Genomic DNA, 18,287 nt, shown 5'->3' on the forward strand with positions numbered 1-18,287 from the left:
TAAAATGTACTTACTGAGAAAGGGTGGTTTGTCACATGTGCTGTACAGGCAGTTATTGGCTGCATGGGAAGTGCACACAGATATTTACAGGGGATTTTTTGTGTGTGGTCGCTGGGGAGCGTGACTGCCTCCAGCTGCTCTTTGTGGAGGCACAAAGAGGGGATGCAGCATCCCCTTCTGTCAAAGTCTCTGACGTGGCTATGCAAGAACTAATGTGACTTACCTGGTAGAGGTAAGCAGTGTGTTATATTGCTGCCCTTTAGCTTGAGCTGTACCCTGTCTTCCATTTTTTTTTTTTTTTTTCTCTGCAGTGCTGGAATTGCTGTTGGCTTCTATGGGAATGGAGAGACAAGTGATGGCATCCACAGGCTGACGTACTCCCTACGCCATGCAAACCGCACTGTGGCAGGTGTCCAGGACCGGGTGAGCACGAAAGCAAATGGGTAGTGTGGGAATGGGCAGCCTCAGCACTTCTCTTGAATCTGGCTGTGCATGTATCTCTGCCTTTTTTTTTTTTTTTTTGCTAGCTTCTGAGCTTAGAGATGTGCTAAAATTTCCATTAATGGAGCGATGCTTTCTTCAGCTCTTCTAAAAATATCAAAGCAAACACAGCTCGTTAAACGAAGTCTTCTCTTTGCGATTGTGCCTGTTTTAAAAACAGCTTCTGATCAGCTCTATTCCGTGGACGTGGAGGCAGGCCAAGGCAGACAAGTCTGTTAGCAAAAAGGATCACTTGAGCACAATTGGTTGTTCCTGTGTTACATCAAACGTCATTAGCTCTTTCTGCAACCTTGAAGGCTACTAACCTCTTAACCTCATGGCATGGTAACCTTCAACAGATGTCCTTCTGCTAGACTTGATTGCAGTCATTTTTAACCTGTTTTAGGAGTAAGGTGAATGTCTCATTTGGGAAAAAAAAATTGCATTCCCAGCCTTAGTGGCTGTGTTCTGGGTTTGTGTAGTTCTGCTGTTTATCTTGATATGGAAAATAGCATTTAAACTACATTAAAACAGAGGTATAGAACTATTTGCTTATGGGTGGGGTTTGAAGTTAAGCAGCCTGAGCCTCTTCAAACAGAATAACTGGAATCTGTCTATAATTTGCTAATAAGGATGAATTCTCTTTTACTTCCTTGTCTTCTCATCCTTTCCCTTTGCCATACTACAGGTGCTAGATACCACAGTGGCCCTGAACCAAACAGCAGAGCCAAACCTGCTCATCCTGGAGGAGATGTTTGCAAAGCAGACAGACCACTTGCACATTATCCAGAAACTGCAAAGTCTCTTGGATGATTTGGTCAGGCAAACAACTGAGATCCCCTTCTGGAAGAATGAAGAGCTGTCTCTGGAGGAGCTGGCAATTCAGATTGACCTCTATGACTGGTACAGGTGTGCAGCACCCTGTTAGTATAGTGATTGTAGCATTTGTTTTGCAACAATGATGTGTTGTGTCTGTTCTGTGGGGCTGAGCCAAAGGCTGTTTATTACTGTAGGTGCTCTTGGCTCACTCAGCTGACTTCATTATACAGCAAAACTGCATTCAGTTTAAATCAAAATACATGACAGCAACTTTTTTCTTAAGAGTGTTGATTACAAACTGAAGGGAAACATATTTTCAATGTAAAAGATTGGTTGCTTGTGCCCTAATACAAGGAGAGAAGTTGTATGGCACATTAAGTTGAATAAAGTAGGAATGTGGACTTGTTCCATGTGTTAACATCACACACTATCGTTTCTTTTTATTGAAGTTATTGAATAAAAGATAACACCAACTGTATTTCACAAAAGGAAACCTTTGTCCACACATCTGAATCCGACTGAAGTGTTTCTAACAAACATGTAGTAAGTTCAGGAAGCTGCAGTGCTCCTTCTTTACCTGATGGTGTCCAGCATGTGGCTTTTGTACTAGAGTAAGGTTAGTGGTCTCACTTCTCAATAACTGTATGCTAATCATGTTGTTTAAATGCATTTGCCTCCCTGGACTCTTGGCACAACAAATAGCCAGTGACCTCTGAAAATTAATAATTAGCAGCGGCTTTTCAAAGAAAACAAGGGCTGAGTTTGTTTTCTTGTTGTTTTTCCCTACGAGAAATTTGGACTACTTGAACTGTCCCTTTCATACATCAGTTTTCCTTTGCTGACTGTGTTTTTATTTGCTGCAGGTGGCTTGGATACCTGGGCCTGCTCCTGTTCCATGTTCTGATATGTTTGTTGGTGCTCTTTGGGCTCATCAGAAACTCCAGGGCCATTCTTATGGGGTAAGTTCTGACTCAGGGACAGCACGTAAGGAATGCAAGTGCCTGCTAGTTTAAACCTCTAGTCTGTTGTCAATTGATTTCAAGGACTTCTGAGGCTGAACAGTTTAAATCTGCCTCTTAATGCAGAGTACCTTTGTAGAGCATTGCTCTGTGGTTTGAAATAGGACTACATGTGAGAGATGTTCACAGGAAGGAGCTGTACAGCTCTATGATACTGTTCTGCCTGTTTTCACATCAAAAGCAACCAACTCATCTGGACAGCAGTGTGCCTTCTGCTGGGCAGCACTGGTAGTCTCTGTTTGCTTGGGAGTCAGCTGGGAAATAGTAATGTGAACATCCTCCCTTAGATTTACAGGCTGTGGAAGTCGTCTTTAATTCTCTACAGTGGTGAAGATGTTTGCTAATGGATGATAAGCACTGCCTGTGTTTGCACAGCCTAGTAGCATGCCTTTTGTGTCACAATCTGATCCTCTTTACCTTTGGTTGTCACACCTGAAGAGACTTTACAGAGAACACGCAATGGTTTGTACAGTTATAAGAAGTCTTGTTGCTATGTTACTGCAATATTAATGTGTATCTGTTTCTACAAAGCACTGCAAATGCTGCCACGCTCAAGCCCTATTACAAGAAAAAAGTGATCCTCTCCCCGTGTTGCAGCTTGGTTTAGTTTGGCATATTTGGCAAATATTACCAGTGTCATAAACACAATGAGAGTTCGACAGCTGACACAGCCAAGATTTTGTCCTGGTGTGTGGTGGTACCATTAATAATTGAAATGCATATTCAGATTTATTATTTGCCAGATGACTTCATAACTGGCAGGTGATGCAGACAAAGGTCCAAGTGTATGCACAGATGGTAAACCCAGAGTTGAAATTAGAAACTCATTCCCTCTTGCCAGAAGTTCGTTTTAAGGCATTTCCCCAAGGGAGGACATGGCATAGAGAAGCAAGTGTGTCAGAGCCAAGCAAGATGGTGAAATGCCAGTTTTAGATCTTTGAGCCAAGCAATCAGCTGCTGACCCAGTCATCTTCATTTAAAGGAAAATAAAAACTGTGTCACGTTGAACAGGTAACTGTGCCTAGCTGAAGGCACCAAGCAGTGCTGTCCTTATGTAGCAGGCCACTTTGCTCTGGAGTGCTCCACAGGATCTGCTAGGCTCTGTGGCTGTTGCAAAGGTGAATCCCCATTCTGTGCCTGGCTCTCTCCGTGGGCTGTGTGGGGTACTTGGGTGGTGTTCAGGTGCTCACAGCTTGACACCAAAGTCCAACACAGGCCAAGTATTCCCTCCATTATCTATAGACAATACAGTGCTTACAGCCTTGTTCTAGAAACAGAAGGAATTTGCTCAATTCTCAGTCGCTGCATTTTTGTGGGTTGTTTGTTAGTTTGCTGTGATGTGTTGTGTGCTTTTGGTGTTCCCTTTTTTCTTTTTATGCAGATATATGGGGCTGTTGTTCTCTGAATATCTTTCCCATGTGGAAAGTCTTGTCCACAGTGAGAATAGCCCAAGTGACAGGAATGCAGTCATTCATCTGCCAATCTGCCATTCCCTGGACTGCCTCTGTGCCTTTGACTTCCTTGCTTGGAGCTGACCAAAGACTTTTCTTCTAGCTTAGTCTTCCTCCTGCTGAGGCCCCTGGCCCAAGAAGCAATGGAACCAAAAACTGGACATTAACTTTTCTGGTTGCTGCTGTCTGCAGCACATAAAATGGGATGGTTTATCTGAAGATGTGGTGACTGTTAATTTCTTGAGTTTGGTAATTACTTTGAATCGCAGATAATGCATTTTGTGACGGGATCTGGTTAGCTTGAGATGAGAGTTTCTACATCTGCCACCTGTCTGTCTGTCTCCTACAGGGTATGCTTGCTTGGGGTGTTTGCCCTGATTGTCAGCTGGGGGTCCTTGGGTCTGGAGCTGGCTGTTGCTGTGGTAAGTGGCTCTGGTTCAATTCCCATTCACCTCTTGCTGCAGGTTTATCAGACAAGATTAAGCAGCCATTAGTACATGTTATGCACTGTTCTATTGTGTGTCTTGTTCTAGGTAGCTGTCCTAGTAACTTGGCTATGAGAATTACAGAGCTCCTCAGTGATGGGGTGCAGTGGCTTGTACTCCAGCAATGCTGAGGCTGCCTAAAGCTGTACTGGTGGGAATGACAGTGAGGCTTCAGCACCTGAAACCTCCCTGCAGTGGAAGATTCCCTGATGTTAACCTGGCTCAACTGCTATTTTATATTGGTGTTCTTTGATGTTCCTTTTCCCTTTTGCCCTGCCTCTTTCTAGGGCTCCAGTGACTTCTGTATTAACCCAGATGCTTACATCTCCAAAGTGGTTGAAGAGAACGCAGTGCTTAGTGCTGGTAAGTCTTGGGGCTGGCTTTGGCACAGGTGCTGTGGCTCTGCTGTCACGTAGGAGTGTGGCAATGGCTGAGAACTTGTGGCTGTATCCAGCTCCCAGCAGCCAGCTGTGGGAAAAACAGATGTGTGTGGAGCTTTGGAAAACCCCCGTTCTTTCAAAAAATGCTTTTATACACCAGTCAGAAGTGTATGCATACATCCTTTTATCATCATTAATAATAATAATAGTAGTAATTTTTCTGTCAGAAGAGCCTTCGGATTCTTTCTTTCTGGCCCTCAGGCAAAAATAACTGATAAGGTGGATCAGCAGAAGTCCCTGGTTTATTTAAATTGAGTGCCCTGGGTCTTTTTTTTCTCCTCTTCTAAGCAATGGAACTGTGGCAATATCAGTTTGTAGTTTGAGTTGTCATTTTTTTTTAGGTTTCCTTTTGTCTGTATTCCAGCATCTAATATATTTATTTTCTATATTTGTTATTAACAAATACATGTATCAATTTTTCTCTTCATGGTGTTTATAAATAGGAGTCTTTTGAAAGCTAATTTAAAGAATAAATGAACAGAATCAGAAGGAAAGAAATATGAATTTCCCTTTCATTGTAAATGCAGTATTTGAATTGCTTTGTTTACCCCGTTCCACTTAAAGCCAAATGCCTGCATCACAGCAGCATTCAACTGAAGCACTGATGGATGGATTCTGTATTTGTCACTCCTAATTTAGGCTGAAGTGGTTGGTGAGATGAGGGGTGCCTCCAATCTGGGCCTTGGGGGCAAAAGTGATATTCAGAATTGTGGCTTAACACAAACGTGGTTGAGTGCTCACCAGCAGAGATAGATACTAAAAAGGAAAAGTCCTTTGCAGGACTGAGTTTGCTTCTTGGCTAACAAAGAGATTGCTTCTTGGCTACCTTCTCTCCTACCCTGTTTTCTCCCTGATGGACCCTGTATGTATTTCTGATGATAAAACACAAATAAGCTGTGACCCTGATTTGTGTCACATGTAAGCCACATTCTTTACTGGTTCTCATTTGCTTGGAACGTGAACATCTTTGCTTTTCATACTGAAAGTCTGGTGTTACTGCTGTGCACTTGGCCAAGTGCTGTGTAACTGATAGGGAATTAGGTATGTGGCTATGGCTGAGGATGCAGGGACTCGAAGCCATCAGAAATATTGATGTCTGGAGGCAAAATGTATTATGAAAGAATACATACATGCAGGTTGGTAGTATCACCCGGCAGATTATTCTTAGAGTGCTTTATTTATTGATTCTTTGGAAGGGAAAGGGGAGAGCCTGGCAGCTCACTACAGAAGGGTCTTTGTAACAAAGAAATTCAGAGCAGAGAGTGAAATGTTTAATGCGTTGTGTGAAGTGAAAATCCTTCCTTTGTTACAAGAGTGGGTTCAGGTAGCAGCTAGTCTCCTTTTAGGTCTAGAAGGCAAACAGGCCATGGAGGCCAGAGGAAAATACCAGACACTGGTGGCAGTCATGCTGTGTTAACTCGATAACCCAAAACTGTGTGTGTAGTAACAACTTGGTTGACCCTAAATTCCAAGGAGTAAACCCCACCTTGCTCCTTTTCCATTTCTTTTGCCCTTATCAGCTTGGCTCCAGCAGTTTTTTGCTCATCGGTACCATTCCCATGGGGTTCCTGTGGGTCTGGCATCCCAATCCCTCCTGCTTCCCCCAGCAGGGTCAGTCACCTCCCAGAGTGAAAGAAGGCTCTGTTCCAGCAGCACCACCAGCTGTAGCAGTTGCTACGGCTCCATAAATAACAGCAAATGGGGCTGAGCAAGATGCTGAGGAGGAGGAAGAGCAGGTGCTGTCATTGGCCTGAGCTGGAAGGGTGGCTTCTTCAAGGGCTGCCAGCACATCAGCTCACTGCTGCTAGGAACCATTCAGCATTCACAAGCACCTTTCCTTGTTTTTTTGGAAGGAAATTGGTCTTCCTTCTGAGCCTGCCATAGCACTGGGCAGCTGGTGGGGAGGTGATCACATATTCTGCCTTCCCATGTGAGTTTTTACTGTTCTTATGATCAGGAAGCTATGGAAATAACTCTTGGTCCCCCATGTCGTGGAACATCCTGTGCACCTGAGCAGGAAGAAAGGCCACAATGCAAGGACTGTTGTGTGGAACTGTTTAGAGACACTCTAACTTCAACAGTGGCTCTTCTAATAGCGTTAAAAGATGCCAGCATTTACTTTAAGCTTCTCATACACTTGGCTGTAGACTGTGGCAACTGCTTTGTCATCAGTTGAGCTCTGTCTACAGGAGGGACAAGTTCAAGGATGCAGGATCAGCAGCTGAGAGCCAGAAGCAGCCCTGTCCTCCTAGGGGAAGCTGCCCTGCTGGAAGGATCCCAGTTCCAGTGCTCAGACTTGTCACACACTCTCATTTGGTGCAGTATGGATGGATGAGGCAGAAATGCTTGGGCTGTTCCACTTAGTTTCACCAGAGTGCAACCTATTGTGAATTTTTCAGTTCAGAAAACAGATTGCTTAAAAAAAAAAAAAAAAAAAAAAAAAGCATTAGTTGAAGGAGAGACTCAAATAGTTCATGGAAGAAAAATCTGTTGAGAGTTGCTGTACAGGCAGAAACCACATTTAGCTTGGGAATCACATAGCTGAAATGGCGCTGGTATGAGATACTGGGTTGGGTGCTGTCATCTGCTTTTAAGGACACTTGAGAACCAGCAAGTAACCTTAAATGTGAACCAACCACTAGCTTTACAGTGCTGGGTCAGTGTTTCCCTTTAATAATTCTGTTAGTTGTTGATTTTAGACATGTTGTTTTATAACATTCCCAGCCTTATACTCTGGCATTCAGACTAGAGATGAACGATGCAGGTTTCTGTATTTACAATGCTTTTTTGCTGTTGGTTGTTGTATTTTTTTCCCCATAAGAATAACAGCATTGGATACTGGGCAACTAGTATGTTAATGTTTGTGTATTAATTGCTATTTGCAAATATAGATAGAATTAATGGAGCTGAGCATAATCTGATTAAGTGCATCATTATTGTTGTCATGTTTTTTAGCTGGTGAGGAGATGTCCTTGTTTTGTAGAGAAAATGTGCTGCATTAAAAAAAACCAAAACCTTAACACAGGTTTCCTAGAGGAGAAGTTTAAATCATTTTGCAGAAGAGGATGGATGATGTGTGTGCCTAACATGCCCAGTATTCATTAATTGAAATAAAGCCAATGGAGTTGAACAGTGGCTGTATAATCAGCTCCTGCTGCTAGCAAAAAGACTTGGTGCAGCCAAGATGTTTATTTTCAAAGCAGGAGGCCATCTTCTAGCCTCGTCGTTTTTTCATTGATGTTATGTTATTATTAGATGACTTACTGAATAAAATTAAATAAGAAGGCAGTCTGTCTAAACAACAGGAAGAGCTTTTTCCAGATTCTCTTACTGGAAATCTTCACTGTGAAGAGATGCTTCCGCTGAAGGAGCTGCAAACCTCCTGGGATAGATAATGGAATCTTTCAGCTCCAGCCCAGCCGAGTTTGTCAAACTGGATGCTGCAACTTGGCTGTTCAGATAAAAGCAGCAAGCACTCTTAACCCCCATAGACTCCTAATTGGCCTCTTGCTCTTTACTCTCATCTTAGAAGCCCAGTGCTGAACGAACCGGGGAACTGACATCACCACCACCTTTTCCCATCTAAGGCTGGGACAAAACCCCATGTGGGGGATGTGGTGGCTGTGCTGTTACTGCTTGGGCTGTGTGGGCACAGCAGAAAAGAGCTTGTCCAAAGAAACATTCTCGAGACTCGTTCTGACCTGATATGGGTGGTCAGAAGCTGTGTTTTCCTACGTTGTTTCATCGGGTTCCTGATGAGCAGAAAGCCTTGTGTGGAGGGCAGTTGGGATGGCTATGAGCTCTTTCACGAAAACTCATGATGACATCAGTCTGCTCTCACCAGTACCAGCAGTATATCTAAGAGAAACATAGCTTCGCCTTAGGGAGAAGACTAACCTAGCAGCCAAGAAAATCAAGTCAGAAGAGTCTTCTTCCTCTTAGACATCTTAGGCAATATAGTTCAGTCTCTGCTGGTTAAACACACAGAGGCACTCTCACTGGGTGTATATATAAAATTCAGGCTGCATAGAGAACGCTCAAATAGAGCTGAAGAATAGTGGGGAAAAGCTGTTCAAGGTTTAGGCTTTGCTTTGTAAGCTATGATGTATTTTTTTTTCTCCTGATTGCTCTTTACCCTACAGACCTCCTTGCTGCCTTCTGGCAGGTGCATAATGCCATTTTCACATTTCTGCTGAGCTTTGAAATGAAGAGTAAGTCTCCATGGTTGCAGAAGCAACGAGTAGATTCCAGCAGATGAAGCATCTTCAGTAGGCAGTTCTACTTTCCTTTCGAGGAAAAACAGATTCTGTGGAGATGAAGCATTTTAGATAGTTCCCTTCCTTGCCTTTTGTTCCTACAATGCATGTGCACTGTGAGAGTGGGTCAGGAGGACTTCCAGCAGCAGGCTATGCGGTTGCATCAAGGCAGCTTCAGCGTCTGTTGTAGATTTAAAGCTGTTCATCTATCAGCACACTGTGTTCAGTGCAGGGGAAAGCTGCTCCTGCTGGCTGTGCCATTTTGGAAAGCACATTTCTGTACAGAATGCCACACTAGTCTGCAGTACTGGTGTTACTGCAGTGTAGCAGTTGTTGATTTTTGTCTTCCAGAGTAAAGGATGCACTTATTTCACTGTTCTGCTTTACTTCACTTGTAGCCACCAGTCAAAATTGCAAACTGTGATTGTACTGGGAACTGTCATAGTGATCTGCACTCTCAGGGCAATCCAGAAGGCCCTAAAGAAACCTTTCTGGAGCCGTGTATAATAGTAGGTCGTGCAACTTAATGCACTTATACAGATGATGTGGAATTGATACCCCTGTGGGAGCCTATGTGGAATTTCTGGTAGTCTGTTGATGTAAAATAAAGAAGTGCCAACATCAGAGCTGTGTGTGACACTGCAGGGTGCTGTTGCTGAGCTTTTATCAAAGCACGGGGGCACTTCAACCATTTCTCCTCCACCACTGGGGGGTGACTCAGCATCAGAGGAGCAATCCTTTCCTTGGTGCAATGCTTGCACGCAGCACTTTGTGTGGTCCTTGCAAAGCAAAGCCCACATAGCAGTTCTCACTGCCCTCCAATCTGCTCATCTTCTGCTAATTGCTTTTTAGAGGAGGCCAAAATCATCCCAAAGAAAGAGCTGGGGGGGGGTGGGAGGTGGAGCAGCTGGCAGAGCTGCCCCAAAGTCGGCTAATGAATTATAAATAACAGCTGTCAGGTTGCTTCGCAGCACATGGGAGCTGGCAGCCTGCGCTGCACTGCTCGGTTCCCAGCGCCTTGGTTTGCCAAAAGGTACATTCAATATTTATGGGAAGTGCTGCAGAGCTGGGATGCTCTCAGGTCTATTCCCTTTGCAGCTCTGCTCGCTCATGGTTGTGCGTTTTGCTGATTTCTGAGCTGGGAGTGCTTGGAGTACTTTTCCAACCTGGAATACCTGTTACTGAGAGCTGCAGATAGAAGATTAAAGGGAATGGGAGAGAAGGTGTTGGGAGAGAAGGTGGTATGTGTATTTTCAAGCTGCTGTTGTCTTCACTGAGCAAACTTCACCACTGGTTTTGCTAAGCTGATGTGCTCTCATTCATCTGAAGAGGAACTGTAAATGTTTGAGAGTTAATCTCAAGGTACTGGACTCGTAACTCTGTCACAATGCTTGTTCTCTCTGCAGCACGCAATTGAGAATCATAGAATGGTGGGGAGAAGCCTGAGATTCATAATCTGTGTGTGCTGACTCTGTCCAGGCAGTTAGTGGTGTATTATGGGGGCTCTTGAGGGCACCAGGCTGGTGAATGAGGAGAAATGAACCTGTGTCTTCAAGCATGGAAATAAGTGATGCCTTAGGAAGTGCGTTTTAACTCTGCTTGTCTGTACTCATGTGTAGAAGTACGTGTTCATTGCTCTGCAATGTCTGATAGAACTACTCAGTGTTAAGGATTGCACCTTCTTGCTGGTATTCCAGTAACAGCTTTCTTTCCTGGCCCAGTCTGCACTACTGATTTAATGCAGAATATACCTTTCCAGAAAGCTGCAAAAGAAATTATATGCATCTAAGTAGTCTGACACCTCCTAATTAAAATCTAATTGCATGCAAGTGACATCTACCAGAAAACAGACTGCTGTTTACTCGTTCATCCCCAGTGCATGTCAGAAAGATGAGAACTCTTTTTATATCCATTTCTTTCCTCAGCACGTTCCAAGATGTTTCTTGCTTTCGAAAGCAAGATATTGAAGTGATAACGTTACTACAGGTTGTTTTCTTCAGCTAGGAGGGCTTTCTTATGTTCTCTACAGAACTCTAAAACCAGTCTTCCCTTTGAGCCCCCAGTCTGGAAGACTTTTTTAGCACATGAACTTGTATATTTAGGAAGCATAATGTTTCAGCATGGTGTGGTAGCATGGGGATGTGTGTTTGCACCTCCCTTGGCCCAACGGTGTGCTTTCACAGGTACTTTAGTTAGCAGCCTGTATTTATATCACCTTTGGCAGCTCTCCTGTGCCAGTGTTTCTGTGGCTGTTTAGTGATCTCATTGGTGAATGGATCTGGCTGAAAGTTATGTCCTTACTGTATACCCCAGGCGGCAGTGCCGACCTCTGATTGTTTTCAGTGACTATAGAATGGTATTCTGATGCTCAAAAGCTGTAGAAATTAAACATTCAGTTGGACTTCTCCTAGACTGAGGTCTGGTTATGCTATGAGTAAAACTGACTTCTGAACAAAACTTGTATTAATGGTTCCCCTGACTATATAAGCCCCATACTTCTTTATTGTTGAAGGGGAGAGGAGAAAAAAACAAAGCAACAAATAGTCTTTGTTGGGGGGAGCAGAAAACAATTCTTTCTTTATCCCTAAAGATGGCTTATATCCCTTTTTCTAGTTTCCTCCATGCACTAGAGAGAGGGAAGTGGTTTCACTTATGTTCCACTTTCATTTTGTGTATTGCTTCCGGGGCTTAACACCTCCATTGTGGTAGCCATAAAATAGTGCAATAATGGAACAACATCACTCATGTGACTTTCTCTTTTGCCTTTGTAGATACTTTCCGCTATTACATCACCTGTAGCACCGGATACCCCAACCCTTTCCAGCAGGTGAGTGTGAGCACTGTGCCCACCTTCCTTCTCCACTTCTCAGCATCCTGCTTCTCACAGGGGATGGGTTGAATGCTTTTAGTGCCAGCAAGCAGCAAGTTGCAAGGTATTAGCTGTAGGAAACACTCCAACAGTTGGTAAAGCTTTGGTACCTACTTTCCAGCTGTGCAAGCAATACAGTGAGCAGTTGTTTTCCACCATCACTATTGCTTGTATGGTCTAGGATGCCCTTCAGAGGGAGCTGTATGTGATGTGGCAAGGACCATGGCTTTTGTTCATGATATCTCTGTTTACGTAGTGCTCTTCTAAGAGCAGCAATGTGGAGGCAGAGCACCCACAATTCATGCCAGGGTGGGAACCTGCAGACTTCCTGCTTTGAATCTCCTCTTGCGGTTTCTTTTTGGTTTAAGTGGCAACTCTCCACTCCCAAAACGAAGTGGGGTGGGGGAGCAGTTCTCACATATGCTTCTTAAATCCCTTGGATGTTCAAGGGTTTGCATCCTGAAGTATAAACGTGAGTCATTATTCTTTCGTGTGGGGGCTGAGAAGCAGCACCTGGGCCCATCCCAAACTTTCTCTTCTGTATCAGAGGCCAGAATGAACCCACACCACCCACTGTGCAGCAGACACCAGCTGCTTCAGTTTATAATTAGGATCTTTTTTTTAAATCTCATCTTCCTCTGTTTTCGAGGATGGGAGAAGAACACTTCAGGCTGTGCACCATTGCTATCAGTTGCATTTCTGGTTGCTTATATACTCTCTGACATGCTATAGCATGTGAAATTCCCATGGGTGCTTTAACGGGGTGTGAGAACTGTACCCCAGTGAAAACAGTTTTTAATATTTGATTCCTTCTTAGCCATCTGACTGGGTAGAAAAATCCATCTGTATGCTGTGGTGAGAATATAAGTGCTTTGTCTTGCCTTTTCTCCTGCCCCTCTGGCCTGGCATTGGCCACAGCTCTGTATATGTGTTTTGTTTGTACTCCTTCCAGTTCAGTAAAAGTAGAACTTAACGTTACTGGAACTGCATACATATCAGTTGAGATTTCCTGAAGTTGAACCATTCGTACAGGTGACACTTCAGTGTTTGCTAGTAAGATTTAAGTCTAAACTCCCAGGAGTTGTGCTGGTCCGTGAGTTGCTGAAACACTGTTTTGTGTTGAGCAGAAACTGTCAGGAAGTCACAAGGCTCTGGTGGAAATGCAAGATGATGTTGTGGAACTCATGAGATCAGCAAGCAGAGAGCATCCCACCTCCAAGGTAACTCCTCAGTTTTGCTCTCCCTGTGTACATAGCCCAGTATCAGGTTCTTCAGAGCTGCTTCCATGTAATAATCACTGGGCTTATTGCTTACAGGACTATCTTACACGGATCCAGGAGGTTCTAAATTCAACAGAGATAAACTTGCAGCAACTGACAGCTTTAGTAGACTGTCGGAGTCTGCATTTGGTGAGTACTCAGTAACTGGGCTTGTGTTAAGAAAGCACAAAGTGGGTGTAGAGCCTGTAGAGTACTGATTATTCTGGAGTTCCAAATCTCTGGTGTGCCAAAACAGTTTGTAACAACTTTACTGATTGACTCCAGCAGAAAGGAGAATGGGGTTTTGGATCAAGTTAGCTTTGTATTTTTGTGTTTGAAGATCAGTGTAGAAAACCAGATAACATCTCATTACATCTGCAAGCTGTAAGGTTAAGGGACCCTAAGCTTGTTTCTGTAGTTCATAGCTTATTCCTTTTCCCACGAAATGCCTTATAGCTGCAGGAAAGCATAATCAAACTATTGCCCTAGCTGCATCTCTGGAAGTATAGAAATAGGTAATCTGTGCTTGTGTTCTTGGGCAATAGGACAGAGGGAAGGAGCTGAAAGGCTTATTGAAAAATGTGGTGACTTAAGTTGGGTGGATAAGTTCTATGTTGGATTTTTCCTTTTTTTTCTTTAATCTCTTGCTGCCATGTCTAAATTTGCTTTGGGTTTTGTGAGTAGAGATAAAAGTTAAGGAAGTTATGAAAAACCACTCCAGGTCTCCAAAATCAAAATTAAAGTATGCTCTGGAGATGCAGCTATGAACTAGATTCTTTCAGAGAGCGTGGTCTGGGGGGAAGGCTTTTGAGTTAGAACTCAGTGTTAACTCTCTAGTGACCAAGAAACTCTGCTCCTTTCTCTCTCCAGGATTACGTCCAGGCTTTGACGGGCTTTTGCTATGATGGAGTGGAAGGCCTCATCTACCTGGTTCTCTTCTCCTTTGTCACAGCCCTCATGTTCAGTTCCATTGTGTGCAGTGTCCCACACACTTGGCAGCAAAAGAGGTATAGAGAGGGTTTAGAACCTGTAGTGTTGTAGAGCTCTTTCCTAATGAAGACTAGCTATTGGATTTGTGCCCGTGAGCATCTGGAGCACTTTCCCATGTGATCCCATGAGCGTGAGGCCTTCTTAAGCACAGGTCCAAAGGAAAAAAATCTGCTGGCGTTTGCTGTGGTGGTGATTAATATTTACATCTGAACTTCACTGTGCTGAAATACTACGTGTAAAGAGTATTCAGTACACTGTAGGACTGGAGTCAAGTCAGAGATGAATGATTGTAGCTGTAGAGAAAGGCAAATGCTTGAACTATGTGCTTCTCTGTACAGTGCCTCCTCTCTTGCATTGCTCTGGCATTTGTTCTAGTATGGGGAAGAGAACTAGGATGAGCAGCAGCTCGCACTTGCCTTTCTTGGCTTTGCTAAAACTAGGGCAACTGACTTGCACAGCTAATAGGAGTTGAAAGCAGTCGTGTCTGCAATAGCATGGGCAGATAAGATGCTTGCACATTGCTGGTGATCATGTAACAGCAGAGTTGTTTGGAACTACTGTTAATGATGGTAAGGGCTGATCATAAGCCTTGAGCGAATCTTCCTAGGGCCTCAGCAACTGGCTGCTGTACCACATGCAGCTATTAAAATAGCTTTGGGTTTTCTGTTCTTGTAGAAGACTATTAGACTGCGCAGCAAATTCTCCACTGTGGTCCTGAAACGTGATTTTTGTGGCCTAAGCCTAAACTCAAGGTTCAAAGTGGAACATCCAGAACAATAGTAGGAAGCCAGAGCCCGCCAGGCCTGCAGTGCCCGCAGAGGAAGCCTTGGGAAATGTCAGAACACTGCTGCAGAAAATGGCTGGTTTCCCTGGCTCTTCCACATACAGCTGTAGAGGCGTTTTCAAGAAGAGAATGGCAGTCTGTTTGAGGGAGAGAGATTTACAGTGTTATCTCTCATGCTGCCCATACCATCAGCCCCAGCAGGCTGCTGCTGTGAACTGAAAGATTCCCTCTTGCATTATCTGGAGCACTGCTTCTTCCTCTGGCTCCCTCAGGGAGGTGGAGGATGTCATTGCCTGTAAGAAGCTGTACAGGCTGCAATTCCCTGATTAAATCTTCAGTGCCACCTGGTGGTGCAGAAGCTGCAAGTGGTGGTGGGGATGCTCTAGGGATGCCCATCATGTCTCTGCCCAGCAGCAAGATGTTTCACGTTGAGTGTTTTTCTAGTCTTGTCCAGTATCACTAAAATGTACTTCAGATCTTGATACTTCATCCCATAATTAGGGAAATAAAATAATAGTGTGTGTTATTTCAAAGAGACAGAAGAAAGATGGGGAGGGGAAAATTAGCTTGCAAGCAGTTCTGCTCTGTATTAAAATTGATTTAAATTCCTGGCCTTGCTGAGGGAAGAAAGGCTCTAGAGACAAATGTTGTAACTTACTACATGTTGGAGACTTGTGAAGTTTTGTTAGAAGCTGAGGGAGACACTGTGCAACCATAATGGAAGTTCAGACTCTTATCCTTAAAAGTCCTCTGGACATTGCTGCAAGGAATGGAAGGACAGACTGTAGTTTGAAGGTTGTTTTGCAGAATGCCTGGCAATACATCCTTCCTACCTTTTTTACATATATTTTTTCCAAAGTACTGTGTATTTTTGGGATGCATGTCCATTCTTTGGTTATGTGACTGAGCAGCTGAAGAACCATATTGTCTGCCAAGCCCTGGGAGAAGACCATAGGGAGACTGCAGGGGATCGTGCAATCTAAAAGTCCAGATGGCATCTGTGGGAGGTCTGAGTCACAGTGGTGTAGGCTGTGTTTGACACTGCCACCCTGAGGCATCCCAACTGGGTATAAATGTGGAGGTGTGGAGGATGGTTGGGAGGTTCCTAGGATTGCCATGGTTTCCTGCAAGCCCCACGTGTGGGGTAATTGTAGGGTTCTAGGAGGAACTTCTTTTCCTTCTTGCAGAAGCTCAGATGATGATGGGGATGAAGAATCAGCTGCTCAGGGGAGCAGACAGACACACGATAATCTTTACAGAGTGCACATGCCCAGCCTCTATAGCTGTGGGAGTAGTTATGGCAGTGAGACCAGCATTCCAGCAGCAGCACACACAGTCAGCAATGCTCCCGTCACAGAGTACATGTGAGTATCCTGACAAAAAGGCTGAATTGCATCTCATCCAAGTTGCTGCGCTCAGATTTTGTAGTTGCAGGGCTGGTACTTTCAACTAAGCTGTGGAAGTGATAAAGGATTCTGTCTGAGATGTCAAAAGGCATGTTTTCTGATTAGCATCTGCTGGGATAGCCTAAAAGTACTGCAATAGAAAGGGTTGTATTAGGCAGCATGCTCAAAAATAGTACCACTGCTTCGTACTGTGGGATTTAGACATCTGTCCACAGAAAAGGGAAGCAGTGTTATCCAGGCTCCTTACTGCACAATGGTTCTGATCCCTGTGAAGCTTGGCTCTTCAGACAGAGCAGTTTTGCCAGAAGATTTTAAGCCTCCTTAGAGACCAGGAGCCATAGCAAAACCTGCAGGCTCTTTCCTTCTCTGTGTTTGAAGCCACCTCTGGTATTTGTTGCAGTCTGGAGCTGCCTGGTCCAGGTGGGACTTTAAGAGCTTTCTCTAGAAGTGCCAAACCCTGATGGCTCTCTGACTCCCTTTTGGGGCCCATCTCTTGGGCTGGCACATCGTTTTGTTCTTCCCTTTAGATTTTGTCCTTACTTTATCTCCAGTTCTGCAGCTTGGCAGTTCTGACTCTGTAGAGAGGCAGATTTTTCGCACAAACCTATTTTTAATTCATTCGATGCGATTCAGTGTGGGCTGTTCTGAGTAAGAGTGTAAAGATAGCGTTATTTCCCTTAGCTTGAGCACAAATTTTGTGACTGAAGAAGGGGATCCACATGGCCTGTAAGAAAAGCTTTGAGGGAGACTGATCTGCTGCAGTAATTCTGGGGGTGCTGTGCTCTGTCCCATGTCACTGTCAGAGACCTTCCCTGGAGAAGCGTGGCACGTACCCCCATTACCATGTGTGTCTTCCTTTCCTAGGAGCCAGAATGCAAATTTCCAGAACCCCCGTTGTGAGAATACCCCGCTCATTGGCCGGGAGTCCCCACCTCCCTCAGTAAGTCTCTCTTTACTGCTCCTCTCTGCTTCAGTGACTTTGGGGAATACACATTTACCACTTCTGTATACTCTCAAGGGAGCTGATTGTGCAGTCCAACACAGGATCTGGCCCATAAATCAAAGCAGTATAGATGAGCCACGGAGAGCAAAACTTAACTGTGCTACTTTTGACATTGCACACAAAAACAGTAAAACTAAATCTATTAACATCAGTAATCTTATGGGCCCAGTCCTGCCACCACTGAAATGCATGAGTGTCTTGGTGGGTGACTTCAGCAGGATGATTCACTTGCATGCATTATTCTTGCTATCTCTGGCACTGCACTGATTCCTTAAGTTTAAAAAGAAGATTGTTAAAGCAGTAAGCTCAGAGTTATTGCTGAACCTCTCTCCTTAATTTGCCCTAAAGAGACAGTGGGGTGAGACTTGTATTTTTTGTTGTTGTTGAGATTTTTTTTTTTTAATCTTTTGTTTTACAACTCTTTTACTTTCTTTAGAAGCTATTTTTGTATTTAATTTCCTGTGGAGGGGGAAGACAAAAAAAAAAAACAACAACCAAACACGTTCATGGAAGGTTTTGATATCCTGTAAACCTTACTTACACCAGGACTTGGAGAACATGCCATCGCAGTGCTCGCTAACTTGGTGGTGTGATTGCAGAGGTTGAGTAGTAGCGTGGTTAGTAATCAGCCAGTCTTCAAGTGTAGGTAAAGAAAATGCACTCAGTGGCACATGATTTAAATCACGGGGAGGGGAGGAAGGAGTAGGAACTGTGGTGGGAAGGGGGATAATCACATTCATTTTTCACTTCACAACAACCACTTCATCTCGCCACAGATGAAGTAGAATAGTGGAAAGGTGATCCTTGACTTGGTAGTTGGCCAGATCTCTTGCAACCTTCTTAGAAACACAAACAGGTTTGTTTTTGTGGTGTTTTTTTTTTTTTTTTCCTGTTGCCTGGTGTTCTGAACAGAAGTTTTGGTAGTGTTATCTGCTCTCAGCAATGAGACAGTACTCAGAGGAGCTGACGTGTGGCACGCAGTGTGGCGTGGCAAGAGCTTGCTTTACCACTGGCATTTCCTGCCAC

The 18,287-nt window shown here is 44.1% G+C and overlaps 1 protein-coding gene across 3 annotated transcripts in view; it reads left to right on the forward strand.

Annotated features, from left to right (window-relative positions):
• TTYH3 (tweety family member 3) overlaps positions 1-18,287 on the forward strand; it is a 69,179-nt gene that overhangs the window by 40,527 nt on the left and 10,365 nt on the right. For 2 of the 3 annotated variants that reach the window (XM_042827706.1, XM_042827705.1), the window contains exons 3-13: positions 312-423; positions 1,169-1,389; positions 2,163-2,258; positions 4,119-4,191; positions 4,542-4,617; positions 11,722-11,777; positions 12,947-13,039; positions 13,136-13,228; positions 13,949-14,085; positions 16,040-16,216; positions 17,123-17,198. In XM_042827706.1, coding sequence (XP_042683640.1) covers positions 312-423; positions 1,169-1,389; positions 2,163-2,258; positions 4,119-4,191; positions 4,542-4,617; positions 11,722-11,777; positions 12,947-13,039; positions 13,136-13,228; positions 13,949-14,085; positions 16,040-16,216; positions 17,123-17,198 — 1,210 coding nt within the window. The remainder of the gene's footprint in view (positions 1-311; positions 424-1,168; positions 1,390-2,162; positions 2,259-4,118; positions 4,192-4,541; positions 4,618-11,721; positions 11,778-12,946; positions 13,040-13,135; positions 13,229-13,948; positions 14,086-16,039; positions 16,217-17,122; positions 17,199-18,287) is intronic. The other variant, XM_042827707.1, reaches the window with a different exon arrangement.

The sequence above is a fragment of the Centrocercus urophasianus genome, unplaced genomic scaffold (genome assembly GCF_019232065.1).
Source record: "Centrocercus urophasianus isolate 14NV4802_14NV808 unplaced genomic scaffold, USGS_Curo_1.0 seq_29, whole genome shotgun sequence".
Lineage (NCBI taxonomy): Eukaryota > Metazoa > Chordata > Aves > Galliformes > Phasianidae > Centrocercus > Centrocercus urophasianus.